Source organism: Adiantum capillus-veneris, chromosome 16 (genome assembly GCF_014529385.1).
Source record: "Adiantum capillus-veneris isolate H3 chromosome 16, ASM1452938v2, whole genome shotgun sequence".
NCBI classification, from domain to species: Eukaryota; Viridiplantae; Streptophyta; class Polypodiopsida; order Polypodiales; family Pteridaceae; genus Adiantum; species Adiantum capillus-veneris.
The window spans coordinates 125,851,066-125,871,421 of NC_140946.1; the positions used below are offsets into that span (position 1 = coordinate 125,851,066).

Sequence of the window (20,356 nt, forward strand, 5' to 3'; positions counted from 1 at the left end):
ATGCACCACGCACCTGCAAATGCCACCATGCGGCTACTTACCCCTGAGCCAAGGCAAATCGCCATTGTAGGGTTTACTCCCAGAAGAGAGAGGGGTTGCCAACATACCCCCGTGCACGAAATAGATTGGGCGAACAGGAGACCCTTGAGGTCAAAGCATGTTCGTGCTCTATTTGTCATCTTTAATTCCCTACGTCCATCCTCTCTTCCCTTCAATGTTTTTGAAGTTTTTAGGCTTCTTCTTTTTAACCCAAACTCTCATCTATCAAAAACTTGGTTTCACCTACTTGAAACATGGATTGTGCTTGTAATCTTTTTTTTTTTCCGACACACCATAGGGCCCACAGGGGGAGGTGTTTATCCCTTCCAAATATTAGCCATGTTACATGGTCGGGCAAGGGCCGCGTACCATCGAGCAAAAGCCACGCGCAAGCATCACCATGGCCACCTAATTGATGCACCACATGATGGGACCGACGGAGAGAACTCGTAGCAACCAACTAAGAACCTCCTCCTCGAGTGTCCAAGGGCAAGAGCCCTAGCAATGTGAACACGTGAGCAAAAGGTGTCCCTCTAGAGTATGACCCAACAAGGGCTTTGAACCCACAACTTGTAGGTTGAGAGGCCAAAGCCTTACCGTTGTAATCTTAAACAATCATGATTAGCATCTTTAAGCAACCCCAATAGGTTTGTTCATCATGTGATTAATCGTTATAAACTTCCAAGCAATCTAAGTAACTTGACTATATTAGATGTAAATGCAAATATTATAAAAACTCCTAAATAACTTGCTGCACCATGTTAAGCCCTCCTGCAAATAATACATGCAAGAAAGCCATTTATCCATTTAAGATAGGACGATCCATTATAGCAATGCAAATTTGTCTTTACCAACAATATGCAAAAGTGTATTCAACCAACTTTTGTGCGAAAATAGTCCCTCTTCTTAGAGCTTACTACAAAGTCAAGAATGTGATACAAGTCAATGCACAAGGAACCATTAGTTGCCCATTACGGTAAAAGGCCCATATTGAGGACACTCAAACCTAATTGCAAATGGTGTCAATCTTGCTGATTTTGTGGTGCAATGTATCGCTGAGAACAACTAGTTTCAAAAGAAATTAATGTCATCGTTTCCAACAGTGCATACAAACAAGTTTTCACCTTCACGTGCCAAAAAAAATTGTCTACCAAAAGTAGGGCACACCCATCAGTTGGAAAAAGGACAGAGTTGCATGGATATTGAACCAACAACCCCGCCGAAGGGTTTGGACACGCCATGCAAACTGCCCCAAACACCCTGTTGTAATCATCCAGGGCAAAGATCAAAGACACTAACACCCTGTTGTAATCATCCATGGCAAAGATCAAAGACAAACACAAACAAATCACCATTTTTTTTTGAGGCAAAGCTCTCCTACAAACTTGGTCCCTTGCTTGGTTAATCTGAAGAGTAATTATGAAGAATAGCACTATGCCAGTCAGCACCCAAAGAGCATAGCTCAGTTGGTTGAGCCTTTGTGATGCAACCACAAGGTTGCGGATTCGAGCTCACAAGCTGCGCATAACTTGCCTATTGGGGAAGTTGTTCCCACAATATGGCCCCTTGTGGGTGTTATGTGTGTAGCAACTTCAAATGTAAATACACAAATATGTATAAAATTCTCCTTACTACCTTCCCACGCGCTGATGGTTTAGAGGGGGGAAAAAAAGTATGCCACTCACAAGGATTCTAGTTCAACAAGTACAATCATTACACATACATACATGCTCGTTGCAATCCAGCACGCTTGACCTAATGCCAAACATCAGACTGCCAAAAAGAAATCTCAAGAATACATTGTCTATGCAAACATCGTTGTGCTTCTATTTGCGAATTGCCTAATGTACCTCCTCCATTGATTGAAATGATCAGAATGGTAATACCTCCGAATCATGCTCATGAAGTGGATGTGAAATCCTTTCATAAACTGGCTGAATGCCTTACCTTAAGTCACATATTTCATTTGACCTGAGAGAGAGAGAGAGAGAGAGAGAGAGATTCCCTTATCATCCTTAGATGTCCATTATGACCTATAGGAGAAAAAGAACCATCTCATGTGGGATGTGTGGAGCTGTCAAGTGACTCTCGATGCTAAGGACTGGAAATGAGCGTCGCAATTGAGAGTCCACACTTTGGTTGGGACAAAAATGTGTGTAAAGAGTGCTTATGGCTAAAATGAGCACGAAAGTAGACACAAACACACACACACACACACACACACACACACACACACACACACACACAGAGTATGGCTCGAATCCTCTGTTGTAGTCTCCACCGATGCTGTGTAGCCCCTCTCCTCAATCGTGGCCGTCTGGATCTTCGTAGCTCCAGTGCTCGGTTGATGAGAGTGCCAGTAGTGGTCGAATGAGTGTGGGCCGAGCTCTGCAGTGATGGTTGCTCCTCTGGCTGTCCCATATCTAGTGAAAAAAAATATGTAATCTGTCTATGGGACTGTCTCTCTCTATCTCTCCACACATAGAGAGAGAGAGAGAGAGAGAGAGAGAGAGAGAGAGAGAGAAGAAAAAGAAGAAGAAGAAGAAGAGAGAGAGATTAGCCCAGTCTTGAAACGAATAGCAAAAAGCCTTCACATAAGTTTTTTTTCAATGAGGGCAGCAGATCAGCCTCAATTACTAAGGAAAACATTGGGTCACCATTGTTTCAAACCTGACATAAATGAGGGTGAGCGTAGAAGAGAGAGTGACATTACTCTGCAGCAAAACTTACGTGCAGCGGCAAGAGCAGACCGAGCCCACAATCAAGCCACCTTCTCCCCCACGACTGCCTCCAAGGCGACCAACATTCACTAACATCAAGAAAATAAACCTAATTCTCTGGCTCTTAATTTGCTTTGGCTTTGGTGATAAAATATGCAACTAACCACTATTAGAGCACACTGTTGGCATTCATCAGGTTCATCCAAAGAATGGCTTCCTCCAATTTCCTCTTCTGAATCTCCAAGTCCAAAAATCTTAGAGTCGGTTCAATAAAATGAATTCAAGATTGTAAAATACTCGCACAAACCTGCTCTAGAGTTTGCTGCAAGGCGGTCACTGCGCCCGCTTTCACCTCTTGCTGCGTAGTGGTCCATATACTCGAGAAATGTGTCTCCTTCTCATCCTGCCATCCCAAGAAACTCACATTCATAAGGCTTCTGCAAAACAAGAACAAAGACACAATTGACAAAATTGTCCTCTCCTCTTTTGAAAAAAGGGGGAAAAAAAGGAGGAAGTGTTACAAGTAGAAACCATTGCTTCTAAGAAATGTAACCAAGGAGAATTCTAGATACCTTGAAACAGAAAGCAAACCATACTCAAAACTCAATAGCAGCAAAGTTTGTAACATTTGCAAATCGTAAAGACTCTCTATAGTGGGTCATGTTTAGCACGATGTGTTTGTAAAACGAAGCACATTTAATCTGGCCTGTGACTAAGCACAAGACAAACTCCATGGACATAAAATACCTACTTTAAAGCTATCATAAAGATATGAGAGAAATATTGGCAAGATAAAATGTTGCCTGTACGTGTATTGATTGTTTCGGTCCATGAGACATACAGACGCTCTAGACCAAGAATCCACAACTCTAAACCCTGAACCATGAACTTATTTGGAAAGAACCTTCACATGTAAAAATAACAGAATCTACTTTTCAAGAACCAGGTTCCATATAATCAATCAAGGTTCATGGTTGCAGAAGCAACACACACAGCTCAGAAGGTGAGGAGGAAAGCTCTACCAAATATGGTGGCGAACCCCTTACCAAGGACTTTAGTGCCTACCACTTTTCGTCCTTTTAACATCCAATGGGTGCAAGTTTTCACTACTAGAGGTAATTTCCCAAGAAGTATTCTAGTTCTAGAGTTCTTAAACCAAAAAAAGAAAAAACGCAGAAAAGAAAATCTTTTCATTTAAAAATCACCTCAAGGGCACAGACCCTAAGGTAAAATTACATCAAAGTAATACAAGAGAGAATCAACCATAAATGGTATCACCAAAAGATAAATGCCCTAAGGCAATCTAAAGTACAAGATTGCCTGAAATCAAGGCTAGGAATGGGGATTAAGCCTAGACGACCTCCTAGGCTTGGAGGTCCTAAAAGCCTTCTCCTCAGCAGACTTCTTACCGATTCTAACCAAAGATGGGAAATGACATTCGTAAGCTGAATTTATGAGTTCAAAACTGCTCCTGATGTCCAAATCAGTGCCTTGGAATCAGGTGGTGGATCGTGCAGAGGTGTTGAAGAAGTATCTGAAGAGGGACGAGAAATAATAATTCTGCGTCTATACACAAGCTTTGGAGCCTTTGTCCTTCGAGCTCGTCGTCTTCTTTTCTTCGCTTCCTTCCTCCTTGGTTTTTCTACTTCACTTCTTTTACTTACACTAACACCTTCCATTCCCCCATTTGCATGAAGTGCCTCTTGTTCTGATGCTTGCTGCCTCTGATCAGGATCCTTCAACGAGTACAAACTGCAGCAACATGGTCCTTCCTGCCACAAATAAAGCAGTGGCCACGAAGACCAATGAAGAAAGGACCGTCCTAATGAAAGTTGTGTGATCCTCATCTTTGGGGCTCACAACATCGCCAACCACAAAGCCCATACATCTTCCAATTTCATTTACATGTGGAGCATATTCTGGATGAAGACCTGGAATTCTACCTGTAACTGCGATTCCACCATTAAGTCCATTGAATTTCATTCCCTGTGTCCATCTAGCGAGAAAACCTATAGCAAAATGAAAGTCCACACGGCTCTATGCCCAAAGAACAAGACTCCAAGCTCATAGTAGATTCGTGTATGACGGATGAGGTGTTAGAAGAAAGACGAATATAGAGAAAGAAATGCAATACATGCCCCTAAAATAAGAACACTAATGGTTCCCCAACTGGAATCCTCCTCCGGTCTATCTTTCAACTTGTTGCTTTCTAAAATTGTTTCTTAGGGCGGGGCATATGTGTGGCTCAGGAAGTAGCATGCAAGTTAGAGACCATCAGTCAAGGACAGGCAACAAGCAAAAGCATGCACAGCTTCAGTCTTTGAATATGGTAGAGCTGATGGGCACCTAAATTTGTGTATGTGCCTCTTCACTTTTCACAGAGCGCTGTATGTGCACTCAACAGTGAGAAGATAAAAGGAAATTTAATGTGCTTTTCTCTACTGATCTATCCAGTAGCATGAGTAGCTTTATTGAATAGTTCAAAACCTTGAGACTTCAGGAAAATTGAAAGCTTCTTTTGGAGGACGAGCTAAAATGTCAATTAACAAACTCTTATCAGAGAAGACATTCTTTTTCTTACTGACTCACCTCCAATGCTTTCAAGAAGAACTGCAATTGGCACTGCAGAGACTTTAATCGAATGGTACACTCCCTGTGCTCTGCCGAATGCTCCATCTGTGCCAAGAGCAGTAAAACATATAATTATGGTATCACCAGCACCGGCACATTGCTGCACCACATCTTTGTAAGACATCATCAAAATAAAAATGCAGAAAGGGCCACTTCTGGCAAATGCTCAATCCAGGCAGGTCTCTTCACATCTCTCACAATGTGCACGACTGGTCTCTCTCTTCATCTGTTCACGTTGGTGATGATCAAAGGATATTAAAGGGCTTGCATATCTAAAGAACTAAATGATGAATAACCATACACAAACATATAGACATACTACACGATGAAATCAGGCAGGTCTGGGGTAATAGGAATATAAAGACTAAAGTCTTCACAACGGTTGACTCGTTTTTACTCTACAACTCGAAATTAGGGCTACATTTCCAGTCCTTATCCACTATGTGAGGACTTGGGGCAGAGAAATGTGGTATATTCCAGACTCTCGTTATTTTGAAATCATGTGACACATCTGAAGGTAACTTCTTACTTGCTGAACAGGCAGCTTTAGTTAATATGAATCTGTCAATTGATATACAGATTGCATGAGAGCGATGAAACCTGCATGCATCAGTCTTTGGTGTTAAGAACAGACACACAAGCAGACCAAAATTGATCTCCACAGAATCAACTTCTTCAGCCAGGATGTTGTAAACACGGAGAGATTTCAAACCCATTGAGCATCTTGATTTTCCAAGTAAACCCAATGTAGAGATTTACACACAATTTTGCAAAGAGCATTCATTGTACAAATGTGGATATTAACAAGTGGAATTGCCAAAACTGGGTAGAAGTTGGGATCTTCCTTCAAGGCTGTATTCCTAGTGATCTAGAGCAATAGGACGTCGTAAAGGAAGTCTCTGCTATGCCACAGATGGCAGCAAACAAAGCAGCAACAATTGCAGAACTGAAGGCAGAGCTGGACCTGAACTCCCCAACCACGGTGGAGGTGGTTGAAGAAGTTTTGAGGCACCATGGCGAGCACAGAGAGAGAGAGAGAGAGAGAGAGAGAGAGAGAGAGAGAGAGAGAGAAATGAAATGAAATGAAATGTTATATTAAAGTCTTCAAAAGGCCAAAGTGACCTATGAGACCAGAAAGTTACAATGTGGTGGATCTGATACAAAGTCAGAGTAACAAGATGACAAAATGACAAAATGACAAAATGAAATACCATGGAATCCTGAACTGCTAGGTGTGAACTAAGCAACTAAACAGCTAGCCAGGAGAGAGAGAGAGAGAGAGAGAGAGAGAGAGAGAGAGAGAGAGAGAGAGAAATGAAATGTTATATTAACGTCTTCAAAAGGCCACAATGACCTATGAGACCTGAAAGTTACAAAGTGGTGGATCTGATACAAAGTCAGAGTAACAAAATAACCTAACAACAGTACAAAACAAAGATATATACTATGGGGTCCTAAGTTGGTCGATGTGAGTCAAGCAAAAACTAAGCAGAATAATGGGCAGCTTGTTGGGATAGCTGAATCACAAGAGATCTAGCATCGGTCATCGGCGAATCTCATCAATTTCCTCCATGGTTAGTAGTCTGACCGGGCGCCGTGTATGCCTCGCCAGCGTGCTCCGAATTTTCTGTCGTAGCTTTCGTCGATGTTGTGTAGTTCTTCGCAGTCGCGGGTGCCTGGATTTCCCCAGTTCAATCGCTCGGTCAATCAGTGTGCCTCTAGTGTGAGACGGGAGGGAGCTCTGCTGTGGGAGTGGCTCTTGCGGTTGTCCCATGTCTGCTCTGAAGAAGTCCGTGATCCGTCTTTGAGACTGGTTAGCCTCGCCATTCATCAGGCTATCTCTGTGTCTGCGCAGCTCGAGCAAGAACAAACCCAGGCATCTCTGATCTTCGTATCCCATGACTCTTGAGAGTGGTCCAAAACCCTCTCTGAACAGGCAATGGAAGCGGCCTCGTCTCTTGTAGTAGACGGGGCAGCGGCATGTATAGTGTAGCTCTGTCTCAGGTTCCATGTTACACAAGGGCCATGTCCTGTCCTCTGCTGGTACTCCGCTGTATCTCTCAATCTCAATCCGCAACTGGTGAGAAGATGTGCGTAACTGGCCAATAGCACATCGTATCCCATGCGACAAGTGGGTATCCATGTATATGGGCTGGGTCTCGCCACAAAACCATCTTCCGTAAGCTGGAGGAGGTGGTCTCTATAGAAAGCCATCTTCGTGCCCAATTCCTGTGCTGGTTGTATCCATGTCCTCCTGGTGTCTAGCTGGGTCAGGTCTTGGCGGATGAGCTTGGTGATCTCTGACTGTATAAGAGTGAGAGATGGTGCATCCAATGAGTACTGGAATGGTGGCAGCCTGTCTATGCTGAACCCATGTGCCTGAAACCATGATGTCATCTCCCCATACCAGCATGTTGTATCTCCTTGTATGGCTAGCTGTCGAGAGGATTCAAGTGCTATGCGAGCATATCTGTCTCTAGGAAGTGCCCATGTGTGGTTTATGAAGGAGACTGATCTGGTGAGCGCCTCCACCACAAGTGGGGGGGCCGCTAGCTCTACTCAGATAATGGCCCGTGGTACTGATGCCTTGGCTCTAATGAGCCGCGACATCATAGAGACGGGAGGTTTCTCCATGTTCCCCCATCCGTCTGAGCGACCCGGCCTCCCGTGGTGATCCAGTGAAGGTCCCCATATCTCGGTTCCATAGAGCAATGCCGAAGCCACCAAGGTGTCAAAGAGCCAGAGCTTCGTCCGGGCTCCTGAAACTGAACCTACAAACACATCCTCTCCAATCTACCCAATGTTGCGTGGGCTCTAGTAAGTCTGGTCTCTGCTGCTCTTCTGAGTGAGAATGCAGGTCCGCTAAAAACCACTCCAAGGTAAGTGTAAGCATCTGTGTACTCCACAGTCTCCTGGCCGTATGTGAATGTAGGTGCTGACCTCCTGATCCACTGTGGGGTGGTATTAAACACCATAACCTTGGTTTTACCCACGTTGACAGACAAACCACTTTCGTGGGCAAATGTATGCAAAGCATCCAATTGACGTTGCATTCCTTCTGGGGATTCGGAGATCAACACTACGTCATCAGCATATAACAAAAGTGGAATCCATGTTCCTGCCAGCTGAGCACCTTTATCCCCATCGCTGTCAATGTAGTAAGAAACCTCATCCACATACATACCGAAAAGAGTAGGAGAGAGCGGGCAGCCCTGCTTCACCCCAATAGTGGAGTGAACCGGTGTAGAAAGTCCCTCCGGGGTGCGTACATGCCCTACTACTGATCTGTACAATGCCATGATCCCCCAAATGAGTTCTGTGGGTACTCCCATTTCTTGTAGTCTGCGCATCAGTCTAGCTCTGGGTACCGTGTCAAAAGCTTTGTAGAAGTCCACAAAGCTACAATAGATCCGTCTCCCATGGGATGTGCCCTCCTCCATGATGGCCTTGAGTGTCAAGATATGGTCAAGAGTAGAAAAACCTCTCCTGAAACCTGCCTGCCCAACATCACGCAATCCCTTCATCTCTGCCCATCTACTCAGCTCTGCTACTCAAGAATGAATGCGTACAACAGTGCCAATGTGTGTCCAATCACGATAGTGCATACATCCGTCTCCCATGAGATCTGCCTTCTTCGATGATGGCCCTGAGTGTTAGGATATGGTCAAGAGTAGAGAAGCCTCTCCTGAATCCTGCCTGCCCAGTTGCACGTATCCCTTCCCTCTCTGCCCATCTACTCAGTTGTTGCTCCAGAATGGATGCATACAACCGTGCTAGTGTGTGCCCAATCATAATAGTGCGATAATTCCCAGGCTCCATGCCCTGATTTGAAGATAGGTACGATCGTAGATAGGCTCCAAGAGTCTAGTAGGCCCTCACACATGGCCCGGTTAAACATAACTGCTAGAAGCTCTACTAGAGAGAGAGAGAGAGAGAGAGAGAGAGAGAGAGAGAGAGAGAGATGAAATGAAATGTTATATTAACGTCTTCAAAAGGCCAAAATGACCTATGAGGCCAAAATGTTACAAAATTGTGAATCTGATACCATGTCTGGGTACAAAAAGACTAGAACAAAAATACTACTACTACTAGAATCCATCCTCATCTGCACTCTGGATGCACATACTGCCAGCACGGAGGGAGGTTCGTCCTACTGCAGCAGTTCATTGGCAGGAGGAGGGCCTCACAGCTGAGTTCCTTTCACGTTTCTGAAAGTGGTTGTGGGACTCTAGACAGCCGAGGAGAGTCACTTTGTTCCTGTGGCTTGTTGCACACAAAGCTATAGCAGTTGAGAGTTGGCTAGTACACACCCATTTTGTCATGTTGAGGACCTCAGTGAGCTTAATGAAATGCATTTAATTATGCGAAGGGATAGATGCGACAGATCGATTGTCAAGATAGATAGTAGATGCTTTAAGCTTAAATAAGTTTTTATGCCTATATACTTTTTTTTTCCGAGAATAAGATCCTTCCATTAGTTAATAAGGGCTACAACCACCTCTACTACAGAGGTCTATATCAACAGCAAGGGGCGACTCTCCCAATGAAAAAACAAAATATGTACAATGGGGACTAAATCACAAGAGCGGGCCCGCCATATGAACCAGAGTGTCAGGCCACAATTGAGCTCCCAACACGCCTCTCTCTCACTACACCAGTCCTGGGGGGTAAGCTCTGTGGCAAGCTACCCCCCTGGATCACTATCATCCTAATAGTGGAAGCCAAGTCAAACTGGAGTGTAGGGTCTGTAAGAGTGGACCAAGTTGCAGCAACCCAAGTGTGATTGCAAAAAATCCTCTCTTTAGAGCAAGATTAGCAGTTTCATATCTTATAATGATTCTAGACACAAGACATAGAAACTTGCAAGATCAATTCCTTGACAAAACTGAAAGTAACCTTGCAGACGCGCGAGTCTACCTGAAAGTAAGGCTGAATTATGTGTCTCTAGAAGGCCTATATGTTGGTGAAGCCTTAAGCTTGCTATCAAAATAGTTGGCTGTGAGCATTTAACTCCTAATGTAGAGATTGCTTTCTTTGTATTCAAGAGAGCAGTAAACTCTGGGTTTCTAGCAATCTATAAAGGTAATATAACATCTAATGAAAGAAGGATCATAAAGGGCAAACCATTACAACGCATTCTGATGATTATTCTTAGATGTTACGTTGTGACCAGATTGCTTGGTCCTGGGTCAAACGGGCAAAAATTTGGGTAGTTGATATAGTCTACTCTAAAATCAGAGTAAGAAAATCAATAAATAATTTAGACTCTTCCAATAATATGATTTCTTCAAAAGCAACCAGTTGCATCTTTCTCTGTGCATAAGTCTTTAGCTAAATCTAGAGCATTGAGAATAAAAGACTGTCAGCACTAAGAAACATTTGATTCTGATGAGAAAACTTTTCATAGACATTGTCTAAGACTCATGGGAATTGCTTTTGCATACTGGATTAAATTTTATATGATTGAAGGCAAAGATTTTATTAACTTACAAAAATTGGATAATCATAAATTGGATCGCGAATCGGTAACCATTGGGAGATATTAGCCAAGCTTCATAGGTGATAATACAGAAAATCTGCATACGGAAACATGCACAAAAAGAGTGCTCTATGACACCAAAGATTTTGTGCTGATTCTAAGACGAAATGCTTTTACAAGCATAAAAAGAAGAGCTCCAAAGAGAAAAGTTCAAAAGGAAACCCAAACACCTATTCTTTCAAAAACGTAAGTCCACTTCCTCAAAAAATGATAATAACTGTTTTCTATGTGGATAAAATTGTACATTAGGTGTTTGAATATCCTAAGAAGAAAAATCGATTTATTCTTGAAGATGCAATAGCTATTCAAAGATACCATCCAATGATATCTCCTACTTTGAGTTCAGCATTGCTCAGTTTCAAAGCGAAGCGTCTTCATCAAAAGAAGATACTTATGATTCAAGATTTGAAGACCAATGCAATGAGCTTAGAAGATTTCATAACCACTCCCTCAATCCCCAGGAAGTCTTCCAAAGGTAAGCATCCTTCACATAAATATAGGATTGTCTCAGGCAGATGATTCCAATTCTACCTCAAAATTTGAAAATAGGGTACAAAGGTTGAAGTTGAAGTATCTGCTTACAAAAGCAGCTGAAAGCTACTCTAAAAGAGCCAAGCAAAGCTAAAGCACTGGCTTTTGAGAGAATAGTAATACCTACCTTGGCCAAAATAATGAAGATGAAACAAAAATAAAGGCCACATCAATGTATGAACTGCCACCACAAAGAGAGTCTTCTTTCGCTTCCTCTAGTCATGATAATGAAGAATGGGAATATCCTGCAGATTTTCCCTCTACTTCACAAAAACCGTCTACTTTCTCCTAGGACCAATTCCTTCAACAATGGAAGGAGCTTAAGCATTGCTTAAGAGTGAAGAACTTCTTGCAAAACAAGAAGCATTGCTTCGATGGAAAGCAGATCTCAAATTAGAGAGGAAACTCTTCACTCTCTTGGGGGGGGGGGGGGGGGGGGGGGGGCAAGGGGAATCAACATCAACATCAACCGCACATACAACAGGCAACAAGCTGTTAACAAAAGATGCTCAAAACCTCAAAGAAATAATAACTCAATTCAAGCAGCACAAGATTGAGCCTCCCAATGAAGAATCTACAAAGTTACATATAGCCAATGATTTTGAAATTGTCAATGAAAACAATGTGGCAACTCGTATTGTTGGACTTCTCCTAAAGCCAAAAGGTTTCCAGGCCACTGCGATTAATGTCCTAGTAGGTACAAGTGCAATAGAGAGCTTTATTTCCAACAACAAGGATCCAGCAATATCCCAAACCCAAACAAGTGGTCTATGGTAATGGCTTTAAAGCACTCATCAAAGACTTTGTATATGTGTGGGAGGTGTGTGGATACCCTTAAACTCTACTAAATTCCCTATTAGACTATCTTTACAAAGTTCTAATATGTGCTATGATTTAGTGATAGGATTTGATCTTGTATCAAAACTAACCCCTAGCACTTTTACTGAAAATAGTTTTGTTTTCTCCTATACCGCTAAATCAAAAACATGGGGAGACTCCCAGTGAGAAAAAAGTATTGAGGGCTAGATCACGAGATGGGAGGAGGAAAAAGCCACACTGGTGATCAGTAGAACCATCTAGGCACACCTACAACATGGTGAAGAAAGGCCCTGGGCACAAAAGTCACAAGGAAGCCCGTGGGAAGCCGGCCCTCCCACAAGCGGTCGGAGCTTCCCTGAAGTCTCTCAAACTAACCCCAGAGTGTATGAATCAGCTCCAGCCAAATGTCCCAAATAATCTATGCCCGTGGAACAGGGCAAGCCTCAAAGATGCGAAAGCAATGGGCCCGCCACATGAACGAGAGTGTCAGGCCGCAGATGAGCTCCCAACACCACTCTCTATCGTTGCACCACTCCTGAGGGATGAGCTCTGTGGCAAGCTGAAGTGTAGGTCAACCCTCTTGGATCACTATCATCCTGCTGGTAGAAGCCAACTGAAAGTGGAGCGCAGGGCTCATGACAGTGGACCAGGCTGCACCACCCCAAGTGTATTGTCGGGCTGTGGAGAGGGCTGGTATCAGACGGAGAACCCGAAGCCAAACCTGACGTGCCATGGGACAGTCCCACAAACAATGACGCTAACTGTCCAAAGGATGGCCAGAAGCTGCAGATGCTGCGGAGGAGCCCTTGTGTACCAACCAACTCCCAACTATTGTAGCCCTGTGCGTTACAAGTTACTGAAACATAGTAACTCTCCTCGACTGCCAGCTGCTACAAAAAACGCCGCAAGGCCGAGGTTGAAACCCCAACAAGGGATCTCTGATTCCTATAGATGAATGGCAGTAGGGCTGCCAGCAAGTTGTTTTCATAGCGGTTATAGACACCTCGAGTTTCGTAGGTCCAGGAAGCCCACCCCAGATCCTATAAATTCCCAAAAATGTGAGTGGAAGTGTGCAATCTGCACACTATTTTTGACCTACAGATGAAAGCATATCTCCCAAATGCCTCACCCCATTGCACAAGACCATGCGCCCTTTTGTAATCTACGGATTGATGTCGATGGATGTCCACTGAAGTATGTAACACCCGTTAAACACCTTGTGCAAACCATGTATGCAAAGAGAATGTCACACTGACAAAACCTAATCTAGTGTCTTGCACGGATATGCAGATCCTCCAAACAAGCTCACAAACCATAGGTGCCAATTCCTTTAGTTTATGTAGACACCATTCGGTGTATCACATCCATGTGGCAAATAGAGCCATGAGCACATAAAAGCACCTCACTCCTCATCTGCATAACAACACACCCTACGTCAACAAAAAATACAGAAAACCAAGTATAATAAAGGAATATAAGGGATCGCTCATTCGCTACACAAGAGTGAAGCTGCCAGTGTTGTGCTTGGTCAAATGATGACGCTTGCATATCCAGCAGACCTTACATCAACATTCGCAGATGTGTCCAAGATACACCTTAAATGATAGGTTGAAAGTTGCAGATAAAAAGAAAGGAGAAACAGATGTCTTGAAGCATGGGTTTGAGTGATGTCAATGTCATGGGATATAATCAGACAAGGATCTTTAACTACTCCAATGGATATGTCCACACATGCAAGTCTTGCAAACAGGCCCACAATCGTGCCTGTACAAAATCCCCTAGGGTTTCTTAGTCTATGGATCAGCTATAGGCATAGTAGCATGTCCACATGACACGTGTGCATGGGACATAAAGAAGCCGCAATCTTTTGCAAGCATGCAGGACAATGTGATACAAAAGTTAATTGAATGAAGTCTTCAATTGTGAACATAGGGTAAAAGGGCATCCCAAGGTATTTACCATTAGGAGTGTGATTTAATACAGCTTGCCCATATCTTAAAACACACCTATGGCAGTTCTCAAGTGCATGGTTCTCAGTTTTTACCATTCAATTTCATCTCTTTCAAAACAAAGATGGGTACATTCATACACATCCAGGCACAATTTCCCTGGGCAGCACCGCCGTTTCATCACAACTTTCCATGTCACGTGCAAGCTTAAACTGGCATCCCAACAAATACTACACTGTTATCCAAACTTGTAGCCCAGCAATGTTAACAAAAAATTTCCTCCTACACTACTAAGTGAAAAATTGGTTTGGTTAGCTGGGCAAGCAAAGGCTCTATTTTAGCCAGCAGAAAACAGTTGTCAGGGACACCAATATGAGATCAATAAACACGTTCCATCATTGAGCTTCGTACTAGGCCTTTCCCGATTTTCCTCTAGCTACAAGTTGTATAAGTTTAGCAAGTCTTTACTGTTCGCTAACTTGAATCATATGATTCATTCCTACCTGTAAAGAGAGAGTTCTCCCAGCATAGAACAAATGACATATGACTGAATTTTACACGGACTAGAAAATTCTCATTTTGTGTGCATAAAAATGGCAATACCTCAGCAACTACAGTACAACTTCAGCAGTGGAATGCAACATTACCAGTACATGAAGTCTGCGTGCCATTTGTGGTATATCTGCATGGCAGACATCCACTGCACCTACAGCACATTCACTCATACAATCCAATCTTGTCAAAAACTGCTGCAAAACTGTTTTGCTTGAACCGACAGCAGTGGAGAGACTGTCTGGGAGTTCAGATACAGAAGGAGTAGGACCTCCCTTCTCTGTACCTAAAATAGAAACAAGCTCAGCTTACGTAAAAGAAAACGATGTCCTAGCAGAAGTTTGAATGTTCGTACCTTCACAAACTAATGCTCTTTCTTCTTCAAATGCCTTGCTAAGAGCCTCCATAACACTGAGAAACAAATTATATCCGTCACTCTCAACAAGGACAGTACAACTTACACCTCACAAACCAGAACTTTCAACCGCTTCAGAAGAAAAACTTTACCCAAAAATTTGAGAATTCGACTGATTCATCGAGTAAATAATTAGATTGACGTGTTTGAGTCTGACAGTCACATACGATGGCAAAAGCTGACAGGCACTGTAAAAAAGAGGCAATCAAAATAACCTGTCTTAACTCTTATGATACAACTTGCAACAGCAGCGTAGCATAATGTGCTTGAATTTCGTACACACGTGAGACAAAAAGTACTGCTAAAACTGACCATAAGACTATTTTGAAATTGAAAAAAGCATATATTGGCTTTGAGACAAACCAAGTGTTATCCATTTCGCCACCTGCTGAGGCATCACTGTACTCCTTACAAATCTTGCATCCTTGTTCTTGCCTCCATGAAGATATTGACACCACCTTTATGGTAAAAGGTACCAGAATGTATGTAACAAATGCAAATATGATTTGAGATAAGAATATACACCAAAATGTATGAAGATATTGATACCACTTTTATGATAAAAGGTACCAAAATGTATGTAACAAATGCAAACATGATTTAAGATAAGAATTTACACCAATCAAAACAAAGTGCATGTTTTACCTGTTTGAAATCTAGAAAATAACAGCAGCCGCTACTATCAAAGGAAAATACTATATCCCTGAAACAAATAAAGAAGTTGAGAACTCTCTCTCTCTCTCTCTCTCTCTCTCTCTCTCTGTAATCCAGGCAGCGCTCTCCACAGAAGGTCACAAAACACGTCCGCAGTCAAGTGGAGGGCTACGCACGCGGGTACTGCAGGTTTATTTGTGCTAAAAAAAGCCACGTCAGCCTAAGGTTAACGTTTGACATGCAGTGGGCAGCAAACGGCCAATGTCTCGTGCAGCTTCTACAACAGTGTACAAACAGGAACCACAGAGCACGACTCTCTCTCTCACCATTCTTGCTGCTGCCCATTGCTCCCGTCACCTGCACATTTCACCCCCATCACACCCAACCATAGTCTTTACACACAACAGCAGCACAAAACACTTTCACTGCACAATATTCATACAGTATGTCATCACACACACACACCTGCATTGCATCATTACTACATAGTGCTGCACATTGCACTTTATTAACAGAAACAGCACCACACAAAAAAACAAAAAAAAGGTACGTACAGACTGTCAGCCAAAACCAAACAGCAGGATCAGGTTACAGATCTTCAGACCTATCAGTTTTTCAGCAGGCATAGAATTTCCAGAATTGCTTCTCTCTCAGCAGACAGATTTTCAGCTATATTATGTATGCATAATTGACGACAACAAATATATTCACATGGTGCAAGTATCTTGAATAAACCAAAATGGGACTGAGCCTCTGGATATTTGGCAGAGGAGACTGAGTGTCCCGCAGTGGGCTGTGGTAGTGCATATACCCGCATTCGGGTTGTGGTTATTACTTCTCCGCCTAGACTCAGCCGAGCCAGGGCGTCGAGCTATACCCGCATCGCTAATGGAGGCCATGAGCGCTTCGCCAATGGAGGCCATGATCGTTTCGCCAGTATGTAAGCCCCATACGAAGGCAACCTTTGTGCTTACAAACAAGCGGATAACACAAATGGAAAGGGAGATGAAAGAATGGAAAGCAGAGACGGAGGGATGGTGGAAAGAGAAGGCCAACTTTCTTCAAATTTTCCTCAACGAAGGCGCGCAATGGAAGAAGGAGAAAGAGGACTTGCACACAGAGCTACAAGCACTTAAGGCGGATTCACAAGCACTTAGAGAAGAGGTCACAGCCCTCAAGCAAGAGCTTGCGGATAGAGTAAGCAGTGGACTGGAAGAAGGGGAATTCCAGCCCTCGGTGATAGAGGAGATCAAGGTCATTAAGGAGCAGGTACGGATGATCACAGAGGAGGAGAAGCAGAAGGTGGTAAAGACGTCTTCGTGGATGGATGTGATCACGAAGACACAGAAGAAGGCGGATGAGGCCGAGAAATGGATAGAAGTCGCTAGGAAAGGGAAAGGGAAAGAAACCACATCCGTTCCCACTCCTACAATCATCAACATGACTCTAGAAGAAGAGCAGCGAAAGGAAAACTAGAGCCTTGCATGTAAGAGTAACCGGTCTATAAGACCGAGATGATGTGGCAGGGGAGGTCGAAGAACTTCTCCGCACGATGGGTAGTGAGGCTACTCATACAAAGGCATGGAGGGTAGGGAAGAAGACACAAGGCAATGGGGAGACTTCAAAAGGGAGAGCTTTAATCATCCGTTTCCCATCCATGGAGGCAAAGAAGGACTTCTTGAAGAAGCGCCCTACACTAAAGAAAACGGGCATATTCCTTGGAGATGACCTCACTCTCACACAGCTTGCGCATATGAGAGAGGTAATGCCAGAGATTCAAGCGGCAAGGGAGAAGGAAAAGACGGCCTTCTACAGAGATGGCCGGGTGGTGATTGTAGAGCGGCGCTCCACATGACAGTGCGAGACCTATGGGACCACACTCAAAGTTGCCACCTGGAATTGTAATGGATCTATGCGCCTTGATGTGGGTGCTTTTGAGGATAGTTTTACGGAAAGAGACATCGTCTTCTACTCTGAGACACATCAGGCCCCGGGACAATCTATGCCTCAAATTTGTGGATATAGATGGGAGACAGCTTGTAGACAGGAGACACGATCAGAGCACAGAGGGCGGGGCTCAGGAGGAGTGGCAGTGTTATTCAGGGAGGAGTTGCAACCATTGATACATATAGCCCGCAGGGATGAGCAAGCTAGGTAAATGTGGGTGAGATTGAGAGCAGAGACAGGCAGATATCTCTACATTGCTATTTGCTACTTTCCCCCGAGTACGTCAGTTTATGCACCACCCAGAGGACAGTCACCCTTCTCTATTTTGGATGATGACATATGGGAGTTCTCTAGAGATGGTGACATCATCATTCTAGGGGATTTCAATGCTAGGACTACCCATCATCAGACAGTATTTTATGATACTTCAGAGGAGATGCTGAGAGAGTTGGATGTTGCAGAGACGGGCCTATCCAGATTATCACAGGATGGAGAACACACTGAGTATGGAGGATACTTGATAGACATGGGGACTGCACATGGATTGGCCATCTTGAATGGCCTACAGAGATTTCCCGCTGCGGGGGTTTTACATGCTTTCCACATAGACATGGAGCCAGCACCGTGGATTATGTCATGGCACAGCCGAGCCTCATCTCTAGTATCCAAGATCTCACGGTTGGACCCAGACCTGTTGGTGTGGCAATGGACCATGCTCTTGTGTCGTTGACCATCTCTTTTCAGTTTAGTGTAGCACACAGGCTACGGGCAGCAGTCCCTACTCGCTACACCTTCACACGAGAGACGGACTCTGTATACATAGATGGGATCTATAGACGCCTGTGCACAGAGGAGCCAGGGCGACCTCTGGAGGAGCTTACTACTATACTGACACAGACACTACATGATGCAGCAGCAGAGGCATACCCACATACCAAGCCTGAGCAGAGACGCCGTTCGGGGAGCATGCCCCAGAACAGTTGGTATGATGAGGAATGTCTGGGCACCAGAGCTAGACTTCACAGGGAGGTGCTTTTAGGGGACATCACTCACAGAGTCACAGATTGACTTCCGACGCCTAGTGCGGCGGAAGAAGAGGACATTTTTGGCTCGCCTAGAGCAGGATCTATACCAGCTATTCTTGAGTCAGGACTCACGTGAGGCATGGCGGCTCTTTCATGACCACTCCCCCCCACCTGCCCTCACTTCTACAGAGGCCTGGGGCCAGTATGCATCATCTCTGTACACAGTTCCTGAGCAGCCCCCCCTTCCCGACCCCCCCGATCCATGCCCACACACGTATGCTTTTCTCACCGCTGAGATGGTGAGGAAGGCCATTGACAGGATGAGGACTGGAAGAGCATATGATCATGATGGCTTAGTGGCTGAGCATTTCACGCATGCCAGAGATTTACTAGCAGAGCTTCTAGCAGTTATGTTTAACCGTGCCATGTGTGAGGGCTTGCCTGATACTTGGAGCCTATCTACAATTGTACCTATCTTCAAGTCGGGAGACCCTATGGAGCCTGGGAATTATCGCACTATCATGATTGGACACACATTGGCACGGTTGTACGCATCTATTCTTGAGCAGCAGCTGAGTAGATGGGCGGAGAGGGAGGGGATACGCGCAGCAGGGCAGGCAGGTTTCAGGAGGGGTTTTTCTACGCTTGACCATATCTTGACACTCAGAGCCATCATTGAGGAGGGCAGATCGCGTGGGAGACGGATCTATTGTAGCTTTGTGGATTTCCGCAAAGCATTTGACAGAGTGCCCAAAGCTAGATTGATGCTCAGATTACAGTAGATGGGAGTACCCACAGAGCTCATTTGGGGGGTCATGGCATTATACAGGTCAGTAGTAGGACATGTACGCACCCCAAAGGGTCTATCCACACCGGTTTACTCCACTATTGGGGTGAAGCAGGGCTGCCCGCTCTCTCCTACTCTATTTGGTATGTATGTGGATGAGGTTTCTGACTACATTGAGAGAGATGGTGATAGAGGTGCACCGCTGGCAGGGACATGGATTCCACTATTGTTATATGCTGATGATATTGTGTTGATCTCCGACTCTCTGGAGGGGATGCAACGTCACTTGGATGCTTTGCATAGGTTTGCCCATGAGAGTAGCTTGTCTGTCAACCTTGGTAAAACCAAGGTCATGGTATTTAATACCACCCCACAGTGGATCAGGAGGTCAGCGTCCACATTCACATATGGCCAGGAGACAGTGGAATATACAAATGCTTACTTGTTTGTCCCAAAACCCTTGAAAAGGTGCAAGTGGACATTGCATGGCCAGTGTGAAACGGCTGCAGCCAAATGGGTTTCTCACATCGGGGATCTAGGTCGGTCAGACAGGGACTACCCGGGCCAGTTAGCACTGAATTCTGATGAGTATGGAAGCTCGTGTGCGCCAAACTGGAATTTGGGCCACTCGTCAAGTCACTGCAACTTTATAAGTTGAAAGGGGCCAGTAAATTAACCCACATTGTAGATGTTGGTCAAATGGTAGTCTTCAATGATGGTCAAGAGATCGATAGGGACGCCATGGAAG

General features: G+C 44.2%; 1 protein-coding gene across 5 annotated transcripts in view; it reads right to left on the reverse strand.

The window, feature by feature from the left end:
• Positions 1–816: 816 nt before the first annotated feature.
• The window catches only part of LOC147439824 (uncharacterized), a 102,266-nt gene continuing 82,726 nt past the window's right edge, over positions 817–20,356 (reverse strand). Inside the window, exons 3-12 of one of the 5 annotated variants that reach the window (XR_015184646.1) lie at positions 15,841–15,898; positions 15,559–15,653; positions 15,288–15,383; positions 15,136–15,191; positions 14,876–15,060; positions 5,349–5,435; positions 3,067–3,162; positions 2,924–2,991; positions 2,770–2,848; positions 817–2,462 (exon numbers count right to left, since the gene is read on the reverse strand). Coding sequence is in view for 1 of the 5 variants with exons in the window: in XM_086485568.1 (XP_086341694.1) it covers positions 2,929–2,991; positions 3,067–3,162; positions 5,349–5,435; positions 14,876–15,066; positions 15,136–15,191; positions 15,288–15,383; positions 15,559–15,653; positions 15,841–15,898 (742 nt within the window). In the remaining 4 variants the exon portion in view is untranslated. Of the gene's footprint in view, positions 2,463–2,587; positions 2,849–2,923; positions 2,992–3,066; positions 3,197–5,348; positions 5,436–14,875; positions 15,067–15,135; positions 15,192–15,287; positions 15,384–15,558; positions 15,654–15,840; positions 15,899–20,356 lie in introns of those variants that run through there. The other 4 variants (XR_015184645.1, XR_015184644.1, XM_086485568.1 and 1 more) reach the window with 4 other exon arrangements.